The sequence below is a fragment of the Takifugu flavidus genome, chromosome 2, assembly GCF_003711565.1.
Source record: "Takifugu flavidus isolate HTHZ2018 chromosome 2, ASM371156v2, whole genome shotgun sequence".
NCBI lineage: Eukaryota > Metazoa > Chordata > Actinopteri > Tetraodontiformes > Tetraodontidae > Takifugu > Takifugu flavidus.
Genome location: NC_079521.1, coordinates 4,373,801 through 4,396,880, shown reverse-complemented (window position 1 = coordinate 4,396,880; position 23,080 = coordinate 4,373,801). Strand labels below are relative to the sequence as shown.

At 38.2% G+C, this 23,080-nt stretch overlaps 3 protein-coding genes across 5 annotated transcripts in view; 1 reads left to right on the top strand and 2 right to left on the bottom strand.

The window, feature by feature from the left end:
• Window positions 1-774, bottom strand: part of arnt2 (aryl-hydrocarbon receptor nuclear translocator 2) — a 40,774-nt gene extending 40,000 nt beyond the window's left edge. Inside the window, exon 1 of the mRNA XM_057015746.1 lies at window positions 485-774. Coding sequence (XP_056871726.1) covers window positions 485-515 — 31 coding nt within the window. The 5' untranslated portion in view covers window positions 516-774. The remainder of the gene's footprint in view (window positions 1-484) is intronic.
• Window positions 775-3,980: 3,206 nt separating this feature from the next.
• On the bottom strand, window positions 3,981-16,778 carry fah (fumarylacetoacetate hydrolase (fumarylacetoacetase)). Its single transcript, XM_057015860.1, has 14 exons — window positions 16,707-16,778; window positions 16,147-16,257; window positions 15,705-15,826; window positions 15,063-15,112; window positions 14,681-14,771; window positions 14,275-14,372; window positions 13,587-13,639; window positions 11,989-12,088; window positions 10,445-10,575; window positions 9,071-9,146; window positions 8,600-8,646; window positions 5,932-6,033; window positions 5,457-5,574; window positions 3,981-4,818 (listed from the first exon to the last, which is right to left on the bottom strand). Exons 3-14 carry the CDS (start codon window positions 15,806-15,808, stop codon window positions 4,742-4,744), a joined length of 1,047 nt encoding a protein of 348 aa, XP_056871840.1. The 5' UTR covers window positions 15,809-15,826; window positions 16,147-16,257; window positions 16,707-16,778; the 3' UTR covers window positions 3,981-4,741.
• Window positions 16,779-18,592: 1,814 nt separating this feature from the next.
• mthfs (5,10-methenyltetrahydrofolate synthetase (5-formyltetrahydrofolate cyclo-ligase)) lies at window positions 18,593-22,010 on the top strand. 3 transcript variants are annotated; one of them, XM_057015685.1, is made up of 3 exons: window positions 18,593-18,945; window positions 20,561-20,825; window positions 21,616-22,010. In XM_057015685.1, exons 1-3 carry the CDS (start codon window positions 18,910-18,912, stop codon window positions 21,855-21,857), a joined length of 543 nt encoding a protein of 180 aa, XP_056871665.1. In that variant the 5' UTR covers window positions 18,593-18,909; the 3' UTR covers window positions 21,858-22,010. The 3 variants fall into 3 exon arrangements, with proteins under 3 accessions (XP_056871665.1, XP_056871656.1, XP_056871647.1); XM_057015676.1 differs by lacking the exon at window positions 18,593-18,945 and adding an exon at window positions 18,984-19,087; XM_057015667.1 differs by lacking the exon at window positions 18,593-18,945 and adding an exon at window positions 19,078-19,331.
• Window positions 22,011-23,080: the final 1,070 nt, after the last annotated feature.

Below are 23,080 nucleotides of genomic sequence, written 5' to 3'. Positions count from 1 at the left end.
GTAAAACAAGTAAAAGGGTCTGAAAATGTGCCAACTGTACTTTACATGCAATATCTTTACGTGTACGACACATGTCTATAGGATCTTCCCAAAAGAAATTAATCTGCATGCTTATATGTAACAGAAAACATCAACACCCCCAATACATTTGGCAAGTAATGTTCGTATATGATTGAGCAGATGCGAAATAGCTTTGATATGAGTAATTAAAACGCAGATCGCCAAGGTAAAAGTGGATCACTGTCATATCAATGTAGCGAAGACCTTTTAGCATTCAGCAAAAGATGCCAGCCACGAAAACGTTACTAGGGCAGCGTTGAGAGCAGGTCGGAGGGGGAAGGGGGATGGACGCTCTGGCGAGGCTTCATCGGCCTGTCGGGACAGCCATCTTCGGCAAGCGTCGAAAAAAATATCAGCTACTTTACCAAAATGTCTTTTTCAGCGCTCATTTTGCCTCGTAACGTTACAGGAGGGATTTACTTACCCGATGGGTTGACGGCAGCGGGGGTTGCCATCCTTTCAACGTAGGGAAATAAAGCCGCAGCGATGGAAATAGTCCACAATACGACGAAGCAGCCCCGCTAGATACGGTCTAATGTCGGGGGGTTGATTGGCAGGCGACGGTCGGTACAACAGCCTCGTAGTCGTTAAAACAAAGGACATGTAACCTAAATTCTGGCTTTGAATAAATGTTGCTTTTTTCCTCAAAACATGGAGAAACTGTGCATGTATGTTGAAAAGGAAAAACCCTCCAAGTGAAGCTCTAATTAAATGCAAGATGTCTGAATGGTAGCACCGCGAGATTTAGGGTTACTTGAATAAATTATTATAAACGATGGGATGTGGAGTTTAGATTGATGGTTCCGCTGACTTGATCCAGAAACTTTTCAGCGGATATATTCACATGGCATAAAATAATAAATTCCAAATATGAGCGAACTGTTCGAGTTGCGCACATTTTTCAAATGAAAATGGTACTGAGCAAATCCAGCAAGCAAAACCATGCAGGTGTACGTCGGTCACGTAACTCCTGCGTGGTTCTTTTTCATCTTTCATCACTACCAGGCTGCTTGAGTGTCCTGCCATGCAGAGCATTCCTACGTCTTAACTGAACTCCTCCCTCTGGAGAACAGTCATGTTCCTGCTATGATTTCTATTTTGCTTTAACATATGGCCCAATAATCACAAACCCAGTCTTAACTTATTATCTTCATATGCATCTCCCAATAAAGTTTACAAACCTTGCATTAAGTTAAAAATGCTTTAGTTTTCAATTGGCATAAATGTAATTTTAAACTGTTGAATAATCCACTGCTACTTATGTGTAACTCATAGCAGTAACATCACGAGATGTTACTTTAGCCTCATTTTCCTTAATAGCCAAAAGGCAGTAGGAATGTCAGAGAAATGTATGACAATATCAAGGCAATAAAATGGATTTACTTCCATTTCAATATTGTATTGACTGACTTTTTCCATAGTTGCAAAATGCTTTACAATATGATGAAATCTATAAAATATACACAATCTTTTAACAATTGTAATGCGAAACCACTATGTATTATGAAGGTCTCCCACCTACCCAGTACATGTTAACTCCTTTCACCCCAGCCAGAAGTTTGTGTCCGAAAGGCAAAAATATGAGCCTTAATTGAAGATTCATCCAAGAGGCCATGAATCTAATATCAGAGCTCTAATGTCTGGCCTCTGTCATTTGCAACTGCTTTTCATAATAATTCTGTCTTTCTGTTGTGCTGCAGGTTTTACTATGTTTTATGATAGGTAAGAAATCCCCAAAGAGCTCTAATCTAGGGGCCTGTGATGACTTGGTATTTTATTTCAGGGGTGTACCCTGCCTTTACCCATGCAGCTGGGTCCAAACCTTTTCACAGCTGAACTGCACAGGACTTCAGAAGCTTCTAACTGATGTTGTGTGGGCAAAGTTCTGGATAATTATGGAGGTTCCAACTAGGGGGGGCTGCAGTGTGGCGGAAAGGGCCCGTTGACACATGACTGATCAAATCTGTTGAACAATAAGTTAACGTCCATTCCCCCTGCAGGAGGGGAGGTTTATTATTTGTAGCCATAAAGGATTTTGTCTTTCCAAACCCCACTGACGTTGTTCTGTTGCTGGATCTTCCATTTTCCCCAAGCAGATGTTTTCCTGCCCCGCACAGGCTCTGTGCAGCCTTCAGTTACTCTATATTTCCTGACAGAACGTGCAGAGTGTTTCATTTTTAATTTTAAAAATGTTGGTCATCATCATTTTCGTGATAACCAACATATTGATGATAACCAACATTATTCTGGTGATATTAAACTGTTGGCCTAGCCTCAAACAGTGGCTTTCTATTCAAAGATTAACTTACATAAAACATGGACATTAATTATCACCTAGGCCATCATTAACATTTGGGTTCACATAGCTGAATCGAATAGTCCAGCCAAGTCAGCTATGTACTTTAATCTTAAAATCAGAACTGAAGATCAATATCCATGCTTTTATACTGTCCCACTTGGATTACTCTGTCTTTTTACATGTTTGTGCCAGAAGGAACTAAATCGACTTCAGCCTCTCAAAACGGAGTAGGACTCAATCAATTTTTATTTATATAGCGTCTTTTACAATCAAAATTGTTTCTGGGCACTTTACAAAATCCCAGGGCCTAACCCCAGACAAGCAACAGTGGCAAGGAAAAACTCTTTAACAGGAAGGAACCTTGAGCAGGACCAGGCTCATGTAGGGGGACCCTCCTGCTGATGGCGGGCTGGGTAGAGGTAGAGGTAGAGGTTGAGGGAGAGGAGAGGAGAGGAGAGGAGAGGAGAGGAGAGGAGGAGGAGAGGAGAGGAGAGGAGAGGAGAGGAGAGGAAGAGGTAGAGAATCGGCACACATAGTCCACACAGAAATACATTATATTTAGTAAAGTAGGTTGCTGGTAGGGTCAGGTTGAGTGGGTTGGCGGGGTCGGAGGTCAGTATGCAGCTCTGAAGGCGGCGATACCTGCAGATGAATACAGAAGGGGGGGGGGGGGGGAGAGCAGAAAAACTACACAAGAAATAACATCACTAATCTACGTGAGGAGAGGAGAGGAGGAGGAGGAGGAGAGGAGAGGAGAGGAGAGGAGAGGAGAGGAGGGAGAGAGAGAGGAGAGGAGACCATTCCAGTGTGGTGACAGAGGCCTGTCAGGTGATCATTCTGGACCCCAGCAGCCTCGGCCTATAGCAGCATAGGTAAGATGTTAACCTAATGATTAGACAACCCCCTAAGTATGATAATTTGTCTGTCTATGATAATAACTGCAACTACAGAATTAGTGATAATAAGCTTTTTCAAAGAGGTAGGTTTTAAACCTAATTTTAAAAGTAGAGATGGAGTCAGCCTCCCGTACCTAGACAGGACTCCTCAACAACATGAGCTCACATCACTTCAGTTCTCACAGCACTTCACTAACTCCCAGTTCATTTTATGTTGCCTTGTAAAATTTTAGTCATCCCTTTTAAAGCAATCTTTGGATAAGCTCCAGTTTCATCTTAGCTGAATGTTTATACCCCTGCTCATCCTGTACAATCTTCTGATCAGTTTTTACTTTGTTCCTATACACATATCAAAACAAAAGGGTATCAGGCCCTTCAGGTTGTGGACCTTACACTGTGGAATACTTTGCCAGAGAGACATGGTTAAAGTCTCTGAGATGGAGGACCTGTGGCTTCTGTGTATGCAGCAAAACAGAAGATATTAAAAGTTAAAAGTATACAAAGAAACCAAAAGATTGACATGAGCAGACCAAATATATTTATCACTCTCCTGCCTTTTCCTCTACTTCATAGTTAAAAAGTTCATTCAATGCATTATTCTTACCAGTGATTACTATTGCTGTAAATCTTGGAACGTGATCATAACTGACTAAAGCCCATCCAGGGGATCTTTGTAAATCAGTTTGAAACCCAACATGCAACAAAACTTAAATATACAAACGAAGTGAAAGTGATAATCGAGGATTTATTTATTTATTTTTAAATAGCTTATCATTGCACAAGATTTGAATATATGTCAAGTCGTGACATTCTTTAGTAATTTACCCATGTTCTCCTTTTACATAGAATTCTCTGATCTGAGCTCTGATTCATTTTTTCCCCCCTAGTTGTTAACCTGTGGGGTTGACACCTCCTGGAGATGATCCTGAAAGTAAGTCATTTAGGGCAAAGGTGTATTTCAGTCATTTTCCCACTGTTATTGTGTAACCTATCATGATCACAAGAATGAAGATGTGACAGAGTTTGAGCTCCAAGTAGGCATCTAAAAAACTGTTTTGCCAGTAGTTGATAGATGATCTCATACGATACTATCTGTGTTTACACATCCTTTTTAACATTTAATATAATTACCATTTTTTCCTATCCCATTCTATCTGTCTTTTCTATTCAGAAGTCTTGTCAGTATCAAAGACTTGTGTTAATATGCAGATTTTCCAATGTAGTGTCCTCTGCTTGTGAGTTTCTGTCACTGCATTGAACTGCAAAAATTGTTAGACTTACTGTAGATTCAGCTGAAATACATTCAATCATTCATACCTAAATAAGTCTAGTTACTTTTGACTCAAGCAATTAAGCCTTTTATGAGCTGTATGTATGTAAGAATGGGGATAGATGCCTATAAAGCAATATGTGCCAGCATATTATATGCAATATAATGTATTGTCATAATATAATGGCAATATGTGCCAGCATATATAAGTGCATCTCAGTGTTGCAGTGACGGAAGGATAGTTCCTACACATTCTCCAAAGCCCACCCGATATCCATCTCCTTGACAGTAACCTAGACGGAAGAGGAGGGACATTGTTATAATCAAATACATTATTATCAAGATCACAAGTGCAATTATATTAAACATAGACTGTGGTTGTAAAAATAACCTGAACTTGCAAAAATGTAAAAAAAAAAAAAAAAAGGTGCACATGCAAACTTTTTCTATTCAGTACAGCTTCTCTACTTAAGCAGAGTCAAAGCAGTGGTGTGAAGCAGGCCGTTTTTGTGATCCAGTGTCAGGCACTGCCACCGATTCCAGACAGGGCTGAAAGACTATTGAATCCACGTTCGGTTACTGATTAAATGAATCTGGGAGACAGGTATGTTAAACAGTGACTATTAAACAGTGACTATGTTTGGACTTCTTTTTTTTTGCAGACCTTTTTAGCCCAAACAAGCCTTTTCAGAATAGACAAGTATAAATAGGAAAAAAGTAAAAAGAGGTAAATCAAAACCAGCACTGTGATACGCAAGAGGAACAAATGCACCTGCTCAAATAAGGGTTATAGCTGCCTAAATATGTTTTCTTCAATAAAAATAATCCAATTCCATTTAAAAGCCACTGGGAATGTTACCAAAATAATATCTGAAATGTATGACTTAAAGCACTGTATATCTTTAAATAGATGTCTGTGGTGCACTGTAACCTGTCATGGTCACTTCATCTCCATCCTTCAAGAAGCTTCTTATCTCTTTGTCTCCCAGGGTGATGCTCTTAGATCCCCTCCATGACAGCTCCAGCATGGATCCAAAACTCTCAGCATCCTGGTCAAATTCAGGACACATGGTACACTGAATTTACATGAATGTTTGTCATTTACTAATTTACTGTTGAGTTGTTGGTTCTACTTTAATATCATTTTATTTAAATGGCTTACACCTATAAAGCATATCTTCTATAAAACTACCTCACTACATTCAGGGACAGGTAGCTCACTGATGTAGATGTAAAGTATGAAAGACAATTCAGTTAGATTTTCTCTGCAACATAGCTGACACATTTCTTTCACTACGTTCCCTTCCCTGCGACTGCCTATATGAGGTCAGAAAAATTCATTAGAAAAAATCACTTGCAGTCTTTATTAATAATGGGCATCAGACTATGTACATGCAGGCACTCACAGGTCCACTGATTGTACCAGAAGCCATCAGGTCTCCTGGTCTGATATTACAGCCATTGACTGTGTGATGGGCAAGTTGCTGTTTCATGGTCCAGTACATGTACTAGTGAAAGGAAAAAAGTGAGTAAGCAGAATAATCAAAATGCAAATAATCTATAGGGAGTATGGTGAGAGCCTACAGCTAAATTTAAAAAAAATGTATTGAAAGGTCTAAGAGTTGGATTAGTCAATTGGATTTTTTTTTTTATTAAGGATGGGCGGGGCATCAACATGAACATGAGATAATGAGGTCATTTCAGGCAAAAAAGGGATTCTCCTGACATCTAAGGCACAGACTGCCCCTGTAATGTAACTTTACTTCATTGATTCTCCAAGGTAGGTCATTTAGTTAAGGACATAATTCTCTTTTAAAAAGGCAATCAGAGAAATGAGTCACATTTCTACAGCACTTAGCTATGAAGTCCTTTAGACAGGAATATTAGGACATGAACTCCAGGAGACCTAAACTGCTTACAGTATGTAGTTACAGTTCTCTGATGTGCATGTATTTGTATGTTTTCAGATGAGTAAAAGTGATGAACAGCCACATAAAAGTCAAGCCATATACATAAAACTACCATTAATCTGAGTGTGTTGTGTGTGAATAGCAACAATATTGTAATGGCTGTGCAGAAAAGAAACAACTAACATTTCTTTAAAAGCTGTTGCCTAGTGCTATCAGCATGTTCTGGTCGTGTGAGCATGGCTGTCATCTTAGCCAGCATCCTCTTGTCTCCCAGCTTCTTCACTCAGTCCAGGAAACAGTCCAGGATCACATTATTGGTCTGAGATTATCAGTGGTCCATGGTAAAAGAGGACAACTCTCTCCAGTCTATTCATCAGGTGAGATGTCAGCACTCCCTGGCTGTATCTGTTGAGATCTTTTGGTTTGGGGGATATTTGGCACTAGGACCTAGCAGGATGTTCTCCACAGCTGTGGAAACCTGCCCAGCATCAACCTCACAGCTGGCCAGTACAGACCTTGAGGAGCCAAGATGTCCCAACGCCATTAGGACCTGTTGCCTCACTCACCTTCCTTTTTCCTCAGCAGGGACATTACTTGCACGGTTGTGGAAGACAGACTGGGGCTGTGGTTAACTAAGCAGAGGTCGGAAAAAAGGGCATTGAAGGGTGGAAGGGGGGAGCCAGGGACAGGTTGCAGAATAGTTCTCTAATGTTGTTCAGAGGTTGTAGTGGGGGGAGGGGCAGACAGCAGATCCACAGCGGTGGGAGTCAGTGGGGGCTGCAGCAGAGAGGACTGAGTGGGGGAAGGAGCAGGGACCTGATCAAATCAGTTATGCCACTTTTCCACGCAGCATGCCTCTACACAGTACGGAAAATAGATTTAGATTATTTGTTGACCTCTTGTCCCTGTCAGCCAGGGTCTCTTTGTGGTCGGAGGTGGTGTTTTGGTCTCTCTAGGAAACGCCGTTGTTACACATTGTCATTTGTTGTCCACATATAAGTTAATTTAGTTTGTAATAGTATCATTAAGTTGCTGAGTAAGTAGTTCAGTTAAAACAGTCCTTTAAAGCCTCCTCAGATCATCTACTAAAACTAAAGGGTTAGTGGGAGGGGGGGTATCATTTTTTCTGGTGGAGTAGGGGGACATAAGGAGCTACACAATATCGGCTTTACACCGTTGGAGTCAACATGGTATGGTACAGTTGGAGACAATATCCAGACACTTTACAATGTACAAAATCCATAATGTAGCAAAGCTTAAATAATCAAGTTAAGTATGCACACAGAACGTACCTGCAGTAAACAAAAATAACTTTAAAAGGTAACAACAGGCTAAATTTATGTTATTCACAGGAACTAAGCAATCACAAAATACAAGCAGAGGACAAGATAGCAGTAGCAACTAACTAGCCAGCTCATTATCTGCATCTACGAAGCATCTTTAAATATAACCTACTTGTATATTCAAAATAATTTCAGCATGAATAGAATAGGCACTTCAAAAATGCTGAAAATCAAAAAACTGTCCAGCCTTCTGTCTAGTTTCAAACAACTCCAAGGCTAAACCACAGCCAACTTCTCTCCTGTTGCTCATGGTAATGGTAATGTAAATCATGTCAAGTTGATCAAATCACTTCTGGTCATTTCTTTGACAAACGTACAGTCCTTCCAGTTTGTTTAACTATGTTGCTTGATTGACCAAAAATGTGTTTTTAGCCTTTTCTGAATATTGCATTTATGTTCAGCGGTTCCTCTCAGCAACCATTTGAGACTCGGCAAACCTCATTTCAGGTAACACGATGTATAGGTCCATCTCCTCTTGTCTGCCACCCAGCTAAAAATCATATGTATCTCATTGTTGGACCAGGGTATCACCCTGCTTGTATCCTTTAGTATGCATTTATAAAATAGTGACGTACACACCGTGTTGCAAAGTTTTAAAAATTGTGGGTACAAAGGTCATTGCTAACTGTGTTTGTGCTGCAATTGGGTCCTTTCTAGTTACACAATACATTCCATAATTCTATACCATATGTTGTATACCATATGTTTGAAAGTCTACATTTTTTTCATTCTACCAATAGTGTCAAACTGCAATAAGTCAAACTGCAAAAAATCTTGACTAGCAACTATAAAATTAAAGTGTGTTATGTGTAGAGCCTTACCTTAAAGTTTGACTTGCAGATTGTCTTTGGCTGTTGCATGCCTTGTCCTTGAAAAATGTAGGTGATAAATGATATTGTTAACTAATAATAACATAATGAAAATAAAATAGTATTAAAAATAATTTGTATTTTTGTAGAGCAATGGATCTCAATATGCATTTTTAAATCTGATTTGAGGAATGGATGTTGCACAAATTAATGAGTTACTTAGTTACCACTTTAGTAACTTTTTAACTGCTTTACTACTAAATTTGTGACATACGTGTGTGTGTGTGTGTGTGTGTGTGTGTGTGTGTGTGTGTGTGTGTGTGTGTTTTGTTATTTCTGCCAAAAATTTATATAATAATAAAATAATCTACTACCAACTATTTTATATATGTAACAAAAAATGTCTGCATATGACCATCTGTAGGAAGACTACTACTAAAGCTAACCAAACTAGTTGGACATTATAGTCATTAAGTGTTTTACCTTTAATTGACACAAACAAATTAATGTTGAAAGTGTAAGGATCATGATGTTGGAGGTAGGGAAGGGGTTTGGGCTCCTACAGGGTGAAGAAAAAACCAAACAAAGCAAGCATTAAAGCATGTCTTAAATCATAACAGTCTATACAAACCAAACCGGGTATACTTCAGGGCATATTTAAATGAGAAACTTAGTCAAAACCTTTTTTTTCTCAGAATGTGATCCACATATTCAGCAAAAGTGACCTCTTAATAAGAAGAATAAGTGAAGAATAACAACAAGATTAATGACTGAAATAATTGTCAATAATGAACAAAACCTGTACAAAAACAATATCCTTAATCCTAAAGAAATTATAATTACGCAACAACAGTACTGTCATGCAGTGCTCTTCAAAACTTCAGTGATCTTCAAAACTGAAAAGTTCAAAACTCCTGTTGTCAAGTTGCAAAGGGACGCTCTAGTTTCTGAGCAGAGGTTACAAAAAGAGAATTAAAGTTTGAAACTAAAGATTCTGAGTGTCTTCCACCAGCCTGATTTCAAGGATATGTACATATGGATTACTGTATACACAAAAACGTAAAACCCAGGTCAGCAGGTAAATACTATGATTGCAGAGTAATGTGAGGTTATAAATAGTATGGGAACTATAGGAAGGCTTTGTGCCTTCCTATAGTCCCACAATTCAAACTTAGATTTGGGTATGGTAACCTGGAGTTGTAGGACTAGATATAGGTAAAAGAAAAAGGGAAAATCTAGCCAGATTCTATACTGAGTACTGGTCCATTACATTGTATTAGACGTATAAAAAATGATTACAGTATATACTATATATAAGCCGATAACAGGCTCATGTAATACCTCGTATGGCACTTTTCCACTACTACCGTACTCACTCGGTAGGACTTCCTCGTCATGGTACAGATCGCAGGCATTTCTACTAGAGGTATACATGTGTACTGTATACACCAAAGTTAAAGAAATATTCAAATTGAAAATATTCCTTTTTACATTGTGTAATTTGTTAAGAACAAACCAAAGTTAAAAACAGTATAAAAACACATGGGGAAATGGCCAAACAGAAATGTCCTTGCCTTAGATATGAATGATATGAAGTTCATTAAAGTCTGAATACACTTCTAATTAGTAATTGTCTATTTTGTCTTGTCTCTTATTGTTTTAAATTTATTTAATATCTTAATCCAGCTTTGCAGAGATTTGTTTGTTGTACCAATCCCACCCCCCCACCCCCCGAGTATCCTGCACCTGTGTCCAAGTACCTTTCTCCCCACCCATGTGATAATGAGGCAACCTCCCATGTCAGAATGTCTCGTCTCTGTACTCCATGTCTGCTTAATGACTACAATAATGACTTACCTGGATAGAATTGGGTTCTACAAAGGGCAAAAGTGCTTCCATAGGTACAACCCAGGGTGAGATGGTAGTTCCAAAGTTCTTCCCCAGGAAAGGGCCCAAAGGAACATACTCCCATGCTTGGATGTCCCTGGCTGAGTGTAACACAGATATTATCACATAAATATAGGTTGTGATTCTGAAATGATAAAGGTGATATCAGGTTATAAGACCAATAAAAACAGTCAATGTTTTTGTACAATTCTAATAAATATACATGAAGAATCCATTTAAATCGATATATTTTCGGATAATGTATAACATGAATCTAGTGGTATTGCTACATTTCTCATGCTTTTTACACATTCAATGTCATTGCAGTGGCTTGGCTTCCAACATGAGGGTGAAGCAGTTCACACACATTCAATAACCATGATGTTACATTTGAACACTTTTTTTTAACCATTTTTCCCAGATAGATACATTATTCTTAAAGTTGTCTTACCAAATAGATGTTTAAAGCAGTGTAGTCCATTACTTATGATGGCTGTGGCGACTAATGGGGTACTAGATTGTTTTGTACATTTGACCTCCTTGAAGTATGTTCCAAAAAACTAGCAACTGTGTAATTATATCAAAATATGGTAAGTAAACATTATCAGAATATAAACAGACTAGAATATAACCTCACAAGCGAACCAATACAAAGTACACCCCAATAGGCCAAACAAAACCTCAGTTTTCCATTTCCCCCTAGATGCAAATTTGGTACTTTAAAAATTTACTGCACTGAATATTTTACAAAATATTCATTTTTAGGGACCAAAAACACTATGTGTTGATGACAGAAAACTGACATCAATACAAACTCAGTAATTTCTGTTATTGGTAAGTATAATTACTACTGTCTGTATTAAATGGTTGATATTAGTTTTTATTGCCTAATAATAATCAGTGATTTTGTGATGTCAGCACAGCATTACAGGCTATCTTTCGCTGATGGATATAACAACAATCCTACTCTCCACTAAGTAGGCCTGGCAACACAACTCATTCTCTGTCATCTGGGATGAGAGCAGGCTCAAAGTTGTAGGGCTGCAGCTGTATTTGTACACATTTAATGACCCCTCCAGGTCAGAATCAGAGATTCTTTTTTTTCTTATTTTTTAGATTCAACTATATATGTGTTGTTCTCGTTCAGCAGTTTTTCAGATGCAAAAAAATCAATTTTCTTGCAAAAATACTTTATTAACCTCAATAGTGTATGTATAATTTTACAAAAAAATAATTATTTTGTTAAACATTGATTTGAGGTCATCTCTATCCTGGAATATGGTCTTTAATTACCTGTTCACAGTGTCTCCTGTCAGAATAATACCTACTCAGTATGTACTGTATGAGCAGTGGGTGGTACTAGTGATTTTTATTTACTAATGGTTGAATACTTGTATTTTACTACTTTAAGTCCTTTATGTGTGGTGTATTATTTGTTCACGTGCTCTTTTTTCTCTCCTCAAAACCACATAGAAAAGACTTGTAGACATGTTGAATTGTGCAGAGAATCTTACCACTCCAATCATTCATGAGCACCATGCCAAAGATATGTTCATGGGCTTTTTCAATGGGAATGCGCTGTCCAAGACTAGTCTGTCCTCCCACAAAGAATGCCTAGTTAAAAAAAAGACATTATAATAAATTAATCAAAAGGTGGTAACAGATGGCAAAAAAACAATTTTAACGTTTTAACATTAGTTTATTTAATTAGATTTATGCATTCTTACATAGAACCGACCTTCCAAACAAGGCTGCGTAATAATACAAGACACAAAGCCATCCATTTTCTGTTTCCTTAGCTTTATAATACGATATAACACACAGCATGTATGGTGCAACTGTTGTAGCCACTCTGGAAAGATGTGAAACAATCTATAAAAATAACAATAACATATGTATATGCCTATCTGCATATGTTTTCAGACTCTAACTTTGAGCACTGTTTGTGCAACATTTCTTTAGAAACGGCACTAGGACTGCAGTGGCATGTGAATGAGGAAGAGTTCAAGTTTAGAGTGTCATCAGAGATGAAAAGGTATGTTAGCCATCTATTCCCCTTAGAGTGCCCTGATATTTGAACCTACGATATGTGTGTTTACTTTGAAGAGATTAGAGGAGACAAATGCTCAGCGACTGGACAAAAAGAGGTTGGAAAATTAAAATAATGTTGTAGAGAGTGTATTATGTTTTTTACATATGTAATGTACCTGTTGTTGTGTACCTCAGTAGTAGTACTCGGTTTATTATAATTGCTTATAATTGCTTATTGCAACACTAGAAACAAAGCACTGAGAGTGCAGACTTGCACCAAGCAGGTCATTTCTCCACAAATTAAACACAAAATTGATACAGGAATTACTTGGAATACCTTCAATGAATATGTCTGCCTCTGTTGCTTGTCTTGTATTCGATGGTTAGCAGATTGAGGTGGAAGAATATGAGCTGCCTCAGATTGTTAAAGTTATAAAGGAGCAGGTAATTTCCCTACATATCGTGACTTGCACCAGTAATATAGTATATACTGTATATAGGGAGTAGGAATACAAAGTTACATAACATAGTAGGTTGTTTTATGATCAAAGGTCAAAGTCCCTCTGGAATCTGGTACCAAAATTCAAACAAGGCTTATGTTCAGATGTGCCACATTTGATTGCATGAACCAATAAATCTACTATTCTATCTATCTATCTATCTATCTATCTATCTATCTATCTATCTATCTATCTATCTATCTATCTATCTATCTATCTATCTATCTATCTATCTATCTATCTATCTATCTATCTATCTATCTATCTATCTATCTATCTATCTACCTATCTATCTTGGTATTAAGGAGTGTGTCTAAGATTGTTGAGGCATAAAAAAGGCATATGGGTTTTTAACCATAGCAGAGAGAGGCTTGCTTTGACCTTGAAAATAAAACGTTAGAAACTTGAATCTGTAAAATGATGACAGTCCCACTAGATGGATGACTCCATGGCTGTTTTAAATGCTTTCTTTCAGTAAATAGGCGCAACACTAATCCTTTTTAAGACATGGGAAAGAGGAGGACTTTATTCATTGAAACATTATGGACAAGCAGGTTGGGTAAATTTAAACTAATATTTACCATCTCCAGCTCAAAATCCAACTGCTGGGAGGGACCAAAAACTGGAGGCTTTGCTGAAAGACAAAAAAACACACACATGAAGAAGAAAAAAAACTTCTTTTCACTAGTCAACAATTTTCCTTCATATATAATTCTGATGGTGTCGAAGCTTTCCCTTCAACTTTAATGGTCTTTACAATTCGTGATTTTTCTTGTGCAGTTTAATGTGTCTGATAGCTGAACCAGGTTTCCACTTGGCAACTCTGTAATAAAGTCTAGATTGGTGAAATGCACCAGTGACTGTTGACCTTCTGGAACTTTCTCCAATTTTTGGTTATGCCACTCATCAAACCCCTTGTCTGATTGTTCAGTTTGGACAGATGACCAACTCTGGGAAACATCATAGATGTTGACTCGAGGTCTACCACAACAGCCGCACAGAAATTGTTTAAACACAAAAAGGTGAACATCCTCAATGGCTGAGTCAATGTCCAGACCTGATAAGATATCTAACTCAAAGCTAACTTAAGAGGGGCAGCTAAAGACCAAATCCCTGTTACTCCCTGTTAGCTTGAGAGGTTTTTAAAGAAAAATTTTGGAAAACTGCAATGGTCATCTTACTGGTCTAGTGTTACACTGCGGACGAGTTTGAAATCCTGTTTTTAATTGGGTATTAATTTATAAATCTTACAAATAAAAAATATCTTACTTTGGTCTGGTCTCATTTGGCCAACAGGACGGTGGATTTCAGTCCCAGAAACCACTACAGATGAAGCTCTACCGTGATATCCTACTGGAAGCCTCAGCCTGAAATCAATCAATCAATCAATCAACCAATCAACCAATCAATCAATCAATCAATCAATCAATCAATCAATCAATCAATCAATCAATCAATCAATCAATCAACCAGCCAGTCGGACATCATTGTGGCACAGTCGTACAGCACAGCTGCCTCATAGCAAGATGATTCAATGTTTAATAGGCCCAAACCTTTCATGTTATCTGACCACAGATGAAGGGAAAAACAGTGTTGTTGTTGATAATAATTTTATAGGCTTAGGTCATATTGTCTTGTCTGGTATGGTCTGATCGAGTCCTCATCAAGAACATACCAATTTGGCATGAGAGCATTGTCCTTCCCCCGGAACATGATGCCAACATTCGTCGCATGATCCTTGGAGGAGTAGAAATCTGTATAATCACCTGAGGATTATAAGGAGAGCAAGCAGAGACATCTGGTGACAAACACATTATATTAATTATTTTTAAAAACTGATTGTCTTTGTTTTATTCTGTCTTGAACTACCAATTAAACTCATAAGTTATTATAAATGAAGGATGTAAGATTATGTTATTGATCTAATCTACCTTCAGAAAAGACGAATGTAATCTTTACATGGATGAAATCACTATGTATTGACACACCACTGCACGTATCCCTATAATACAGATTTTGTGTGTATAAATCTACAATATGGAGACAGAGACACTCACCAATATTAGCAGGAAGATGCATCGTGGCTACACTTTGATTGACAAATGCACTAAAAGGAAAGAGACAAATGCTTTAGGAGATAATAGTTTTGTAATACAAAACATATACAGTACGTATAGAGAAAAACTGAACTTTAAAGAACAGCCTGATTTTCAGTAAACAATAAATTATCCTGTTTAAAATTCCAATAATACCTTGTGTGCAAAGAAATTAACCCTGACATTTCAGATTATTCACATTGAAATTTGATTTTTAGGGAGTTAAAGAACACATTGCTCTAAATATTGATTGAAATGGCTATTAATTGCATTGACTATTGAGATTTCTGTCCTAACAGGTAGACACCTGCTTTCACCAAAGAAAAAAGATTTGGGGTAAAAAAAACTCGTGAAAAATTGCAGGCCCAAGTGGACAACCCAGTCCTACAAGGTCACAAAGCTAAGGAAACAGAAAATGGATGGCTTTGTCTGGTATACACAATAGTTGTGACCACAATTGACACAAAAATTGTTATTTTTCTTCTTTAATTTGTGCTACTGTGCATCACAGGACCTCTTATTGTTTCTGGTATTCAGAAGATTGAGCATCCTTTTTTTCAAACTGAGACTCAGTGATAATACTGTGCTACAATGAGATCTGACCTTGAGCGAAGGCTGACATCATCTCTCAGTGTGCTTTCATTGGCTGACAGTAGCATCTGCAGTGTCTTCCTGGCCTCCTGCCATGCCTCATAGCCAAGCGCCATGAAGGCATTTAATGTGGGCTGGTGAGAAGAGAGGTGAGGACACAATAAGCAGCCTTCAAATAATCACTTAATAAAGTAATATTCAGAAGGGTAATAGTCTGCTACAGTGATATTGTATCATAAAAGACAATGCATAATTTAGAGCATATTTTGATAGCTTATTTTATACTAAACATTTCCTCAATAATTTGATACAATATTGTGCAACTGCTAGAGTACCGTATATTGGAGAGAATGTCACCAACAAAATACGTTTGTTTTATATTCAGAAGGGGGGTTAACCAATTTTTTCTTCCACTGTAAGTACATCTATTAAATACTATTCCTGTTTAACTTACCTGGTCAAACACATACTGATGTTTGGAAATCACAGGCCCTTGAAACAAAGACTTTATCAGACTCAAGTCCAGAATCTGGTCTCCAATGGCAACGCCAATGCGACGTTTTGGCTGAGAAAATAAATGTAGCCTGTTAAATTTTGAATGTAGGTGCTTTGTATGCACATTTCAATCCTTACCAAGTCACAGATAACATTGTCAAACAGATAGCTGCTAAGTATATTTTTTTATACATGCATTTTTTTTATTTATAAAATTTGTTCATGCAAAGATTAAAAACAACATTCAAACTTAAATTGTGCCTGATTGCACCCAGCTACTCCAATTCTATTCTGCTCCTCCACTTCTAATGTTTGAAGTTGCAATTATAGAAGTCAAGATCATTGTTTCCAACCATTTCCAGCTCCACCACAAGAAAACAGAGGCAGTTTATTAATGGATTGGAGATACAGTATTACCCCCCCAATGAGCCTTGGGTCTGGCCTCAGAGTCTCTGACATGACTGCAATTGCTCCCGCCCCATCCAATTTCAATATGTTAAAGAAATAAAGACCACCTACATTGTTAGTTGTGGAAAATATTCCATATGGCAGGTTGTTGAATGAGAAATGAGAGGTTGCATTAACTTTTATGAAATTTTAAATGTTTTAGCTATAAAGGTAAAATACATGATGAAAAATATGTGTCTTGCTGATTTGACATTATACTGAATTTGTTATGTTCAATAAGTCAGTGTAAATTCAGAATGCCATTTGCACCATCAAAATATATACAAATACTACTAAAGGTGCAGGTGCAGCTTAAGCATGCAGTGATGAATCGTGCACAAAGCAAACAAAAAAACGGGGCTCTTTGGTGGAGGGGAGGTGTTGACCTTTGGAAAGAGAGAAAGAACACAGTAGTTAATCATATGAAATCGCAAAGTCGAGAACACTCGAGTTACGACGGCAAGGACAAAACTATTTGATGCTGGCCAGCCAGTCTCAGCTGCACTAAAAGGCAGCCTGATGTGACAGACAGACAGATCGAGACGGCATGTAAAAAACATGTATATTTAAACTTTAACACATGCGCAAAAGGTTTCACAAAAAGCTTTGTTAAAAACTCTATGTAACCTTCTTTGTGTGTGTGTGTGTGTGGTGTGTGTGTGTGTGTGTGTGTGTGTGTGTGTGTGTGTGTGTGTGTGTGTGTGTGTGTGTGTGTATGTGTGTCAAAGTTTGGGGGGGATTAATATCAGAGTTAACATTTCTATCCATTTTTGTGTGGTTCCCTTAGCTGTTGCTTTCCATCTGCATGGTCAAATGTAACAGATCTTAAGAAAACAGTTAGCTGATGTTCCAGGAATGCACTTAACTAACTTTCACACACTTGAAAACAGGTTGAAGCTGACACATGAACCATTGGATTGATTGAAATGAACTGCAGCTGCAACTGGCTGGCCAAACCGATGGTCCTCTGTGCAGCACTGAAGAAAAAGACAGTGAGGAAGTAGAAAAGACAAAAACAAAACCTCCACAAGACCCCTCCATCACCTCCAAGAATCCCCTAAGCCATCGCATGTGTCCATGGGGGACATCGCTATTGGGGGCCATAGAGCACTTCCCCACGAATCTATGCAGCTGATTTGAGCCAGTATCACACCTGCTGAAATACAGCACCCTCTACTGTTTATCAAGAGACACTGCCTGGCCGCCTTTCCCAACCTGCCCAAAATAATAGGCTCAACCGACTAGAGGGTGTTGATGAGCCATTGTCCCCAAACAACAACCCTAACAGTAGTCCAACAGAGAGGTGTTACAGTGGTCCCTCGATTCCCTATACATGTTTTAGTGGATTCTAGTGCAGATGATAGTTTCATTGAACTCGCGCTAACATGCCCATGGTCAAATGACTTTGTCCCCATAGCGTGATGGAGCAATGTTTCTATTTGAATAACTTTATTGACTGTATACACTTGTGTACTGTTTGTTATCATCTTAAGCCTTTTTGCCAATGTTTGATATTTTTGCTACAAACTGAGGTTTGTTAAACATCAAAGAGCTCTAGAGAGCATTCAATTCTGGCTAGATATAAGATCAAAATTGTTACGTTCTGGGTTTTAACAGGACCCGAAAGCAGGCAAGAACACAGTGATGAAAAGTCCAAAAATAGGTTTTATTTAACCAACACAAAAAGGGAAGCACTAGTTCAAACTTCTGGTGCGCACAGTGAGCTCCAGCGCGGAGCCAACACAGGAGTCGGGTTCTGCATGTTTCAGAAGTCCAGCCGGACGGCATGAAGACCTCAAATGGGCAGGGGAACGCACCAAAGACAAGAGACCAAAAATCACCAAAAATCCCCAAAATATTCCAAATACACCAACACCAAAATACTCCGACACTGATAGGCAGGAGTTTAGTCCTCAAATAAGGGGCTAGATTGGTGCGTCAGTCTGTGGCAGGAGCATGGCTCCACTACGCCCCCTGCAGAAAAAAACAAACAACCCGGAACCCTGGAACCCAACAATAATTCAATCAGGACAAACCAAAGCAACTTGAAGCAGTATTAATGATTACAACAACTTAACGTGCTGTCATTAAATTATTTTGATGTAATTAAATTACTCTCTTGCAACAAGTATACTGCACATTCTACATCACCGACATGTTTGTGGCATGGGTGTGGTAGGACCTAAAAGCAGCAGAATTCGGGAACAGTTTATAAGGAACTTTAATGATCGAGTCACAGACAACAGCATATAGTTAATGGCAAAGGGCCTGCAGAATGGGAGGCAGAAACACCACACCGCCACAGAAAGGGGTAGGTCTGAACACACATAGGCCACACTCTTAGTTGCCTGGACCCTTACCGTACAGCTGAGAGAAATCGCGCAATGAAAAATGGAGGATTTGAACACTGCAGATGCGAGAGACGACGTGACTGCAGTGTTAGTGCTCGTCGGGTACATGAATTACTGTACAGTACTTGCTAATGATTATCTAGTGGAACTATTTCGAAATCGCCCCCAATGATATCGACCAAGCGGGATGTATATTACGGCGTTCTTAGATCTTTATTAGGTTAGAGAGAGCCAAATGGCAGCCCTGCGTACAGCCAAGCAAGTTTTGAGGAGCGAGTTAAAGCTTCGTGTCGCAGCTTTGACTGACGAAGAAAAGCTGCGCCAATCTCATGTCCTGTCACACAAGGTACGACAAAGTTAACTAGTCGCCCAGCTAGTTTAACATTAATCTGTCGTATCTAGTTCCTGGGCATCGTGCTAATGCGGCATTGCCTGCGAGTTTTTAAACTGGTTGGATAACTTCGTACAGTTGGAATACATGTTATTACCAGTAGTAATAATATAATAATTCTGGACCTCCCAGCACATAATTTCGTTAAGTATTAAAAGCCAGGGTCAAACTCTTTTTCCCAGATCGAGAAAATGAACGTCTCCGTCCTAGACTCATGTTATACTGCATCTCTGATTGAATGGGGTGCTCATTACGTCGATCGCGGCGTGAAATTAAGAAGGGGGGGATCACTTGATTCATATACAAGGCAGCCAGTTAGATTACAACTGAATTTGACATTCAGGTGACCAATCAAGCGCAAACAACAGCGCTAAGTGCAGCAGAATTTACGATGTCAGCCTATCAGCAGTCCCGTTACTTGATTGACCTTTAGGTCACCGCTCATGCGCAGACAATGGCGCTAAGCTATTCAGCTAATTACCTCTGATTTTAAGCCAATTAGTTAATTATTATGCGTGTTTTGCAATATTGGCTCATTCGGTTATGAAAGGTACATCAACATACATTGTACATACAAAGAATCCTCAGTACATTTGAAAATAATTAGATGTTTGGCATTTTTGTGGTGGGTAGATCATTTTGTAAGTAGCTCGCATGCTGAAAAAATGCACAGATTTGTTCTGAGCAATATGGATTCATGTAGTTATGCGAGGTACACCAACATATATGGATCATATAAAGAATTCTCTACATTTATGAATAAATGTATGTTTTGCAAATTTATACTAGGTAGATCTTGACTTGGTCATTTGAAAAGTAGCTTGCATGCTGAAAAAGTGTGGGCACCTCTGATATACACTAAATAATAATATAGAATGATGCAAATAAAACCATATTCCTCTAATAGACAGGTATATGTTTATTGGTGTCACTCATTGAGTGACGGTATGCATGTCTACAAAGTTATTTGATATAAACTATGCAAAATAATAAAATAAAAAACAATGCTAGAAATCAGAGGCTGTGATAAAATCCCCAAGTACTCGCTGATTTATTGATTAAATTGTATCCATTTTTTTTCTGCATATTCATAAATATAGCGATTCCATCACTGGTCATAATCACATGCTTTGATAATGTCACACATTCCACTTAATTTTCCTTTTTTATGTTTTTTCCCCCAGCTTTTCAAACACCCTAAGTATGTGTCCTGTAAGCGGATTGCAGTATTTCTCAGCATGAAAGATGAAGTGTGCACGAAGGAAATCATCAAAGATGTATTTAAACGAGGAAAAAGCTGTTTCATTCCCAGATATGAGATGAACAGTAATCACATGGACATGTTGAAACTCAACAGTCTGAATGAAATGGAAACGCTGCCTCTGACGTCTTGGAACATCCGACAACCTGCAGGAAATGACAGCAGCAGAGAGGAAGCGCTGGCTACAGGTAGCCAGCAGAAACATACATAGAGGCTTTTTATCTATTGCACATACATTTAAATGCTGACGGTATAACATGAAAAAGATGTTAAGAAAAATATCAGGTACACTATTACTCTTAGTTTTAGGGCAAATTATTATTGTAAAATACTCCATTAGTATTTTACATTTGCTTAGCTTTGTGTTTCAGATTTGTCTGATTGTTGCCTTATAATAAACCAACCTGATTACGGCCTAAAGCAACATCTGTCCAGGATTTTATCACCTCCTTTATCACCTCTTTTTGCGCCACCCTAATGGATGAATAATCTGATGGGTCTTCACGAGCAGATCAAGGACATGTATGGTCATCAAGACATGGAGTAGCTTTGTGCTTAGCTATTTTTCATGCAGGTTCATTGTCTTTAAACATTTAGTGAAATTGAGCACCATTAATGACACCTACAAGATGTTAGCAATCTTCAACACATTTTCTTCTTGCTCAGGTAAATAACATCTTGTTAACTAGTCCAAATGAAAGAATAAGACAAAAGTGTTCTTGAACAATGAAGGAATACTTTAGCAATTTTTCCTTTTTCCCTCAGGAGAGGGGATTCATTTTAAAAGCAATCACATGCCAATCAAAGTATTTAGAATCATGTGACCTAACACATGACCTATCGTGTTAGACCATGTGTTACCATGTGTAAATTACTTGTCTTTTCAGGATGAATATTATTGTTTTTGTTATTAGTATTTTATCAATTGTCAAATCCATGGACTTTAATTGTTAATGAAACTATTTGCTAATTTTCCAGGTGGCCTCGACCTGATCTTGATGCCGGGCCTCGGTTTTGACCGGTCAGGAAGGCGTCTTGGAAGAGGGAAGGGGTTCTATGATAATTATCTGGAGCGCTGCATCACACAATCACGTGGAAAACCTTACACCATTGCTGTGGCCTTCAAAGAGCAGCTGTGTCAGGAAATTCCCGTTGATGACCACGATATGCTCATAGATGAAGTTTTGTATGAGGATGATGATCATATTGATCAGGAGTGATGATTATTTCACTCAAAGCTATATCTCACCATGTCCCAATGAGCCAATACTTTCATTCAGTAGTATTTCTTCCATAATATTTTCAAAGATTCTACAAACAATTTAAATGAGAATAATATTTCTTTTCTGTAATAAACTGTGGCTAGAAAAGTTCCTGGCTTTCTGCATTCATTTGTCTTACATGTGATCTGATCATGGAACCAAGTACCTGACCAACACCAAATTTGATATGGGATGGTTGTAATATTGGTGATAAAAATAGATTGGACCCGTTTGAACAACCCTCTAAATTTAAGATTTTAAAAATCAAACATCATTACCCAAATCTCATAACTTACATAAGTGGCCAATTCTCCAAAAGCTGAAGAAAATCAAAATGATCTGTAACATCCAGGGGTGCAGATCGGATTTTTTGTTGGGGCGGACCTCCGCAAATGATTCTCTAACTCCAACTCTATTTTTGTGTAATTTGGGCTCTGAGTTTATAGTCTTGTGCTAGTTTACCTATCATACAGTATAAAGAGCAGTGAGAACACAGAGCCCATACTATCATGCAGCCAGGTATACCTGCCATATCATGGTTTTGAAATGCCATTGTTCACTTTATGAGTAACTATTGTTTTTGGCAAAACCTAAGGGTCAAGTTGATTTGGCTTTGAATGTCATTCCCATGTCTTCTTCCTCCCTGTGTTGCCTCCTGTTCTGTCCCTGTGTTTTCCTTCTGTCTTACTTAAGGTAAGAGCAAATGCCATTTATTAATGCCAGACATTAGGCTACTCAACCTTACAATATGGCTATCTGGGGAAGGCATCAGGCCCATGAAGATAATTATTTTATCTTGTTAGCATCTTTTATCTTATTAGCATGTGTTATACTATATGTTTTTGTTTTATGTTACAGGTAGTTTAGAAGTTAGGGATAGTATATAATCTTTAGTAGGAATACACATAAGCAAGTCAGTTAACCCTTCCTTGACATGAATACTGTTTAGACAGTTGGAGCCAGGCAGACAGGAAATAGTAGACCCCCATCGTAAAATATGACAGCATAATTTACAGGTGATTGATAAGTTCCTGCACAGGAATATGACCTCTGATCTGGCCATTTGGGAAGACAATAGAGAAGGACTGCACCAACACCAAATAAGGCAGGAAGAAGAAGATGAGGTCACCCAAGAAGAAGGACTAGATTGGACTAAATTAGCATCAATAATTTACATATGT

Excerpts from the sequence above, each read along its gene's own strand:
- fah (XM_057015860.1), bottom strand. The coding sequence starts at position 15,808 with ATGGCGCTTGGCTATGAGGCATGGCAGGAGGCCAGGAAGACACTGCAG. Across the intron at positions 14,373-14,680 it reads AATGCTCTCATGCCAAATTG|GCTGAGGCTTCCAGTAGGAT; the intron begins GTATGTTCTTGA and ends GATTGATTTCAG. Across the intron at positions 12,089-13,586 it reads TGGATTTTGAGCTGGAGATG|GCATTCTTTGTGGGAGGACA; the intron begins GTAAATATTAGT and ends TTTTTTAACTAG.
- mthfs (XM_057015667.1), top strand. The coding sequence starts at position 19,221 with ATGGCAGCCCTGCGTACAGCCAAGCAAGTTTTGAGGAGCGAGTTAAAG. Across the intron at positions 19,332-20,560 it reads CTCATGTCCTGTCACACAAG|CTTTTCAAACACCCTAAGTA; the intron begins GTACGACAAAGT and ends TTTTTCCCCCAG. Across the intron at positions 20,826-21,615 it reads AGAGGAAGCGCTGGCTACAG|GTGGCCTCGACCTGATCTTG; the intron begins GTAGCCAGCAGA and ends CTAATTTTCCAG.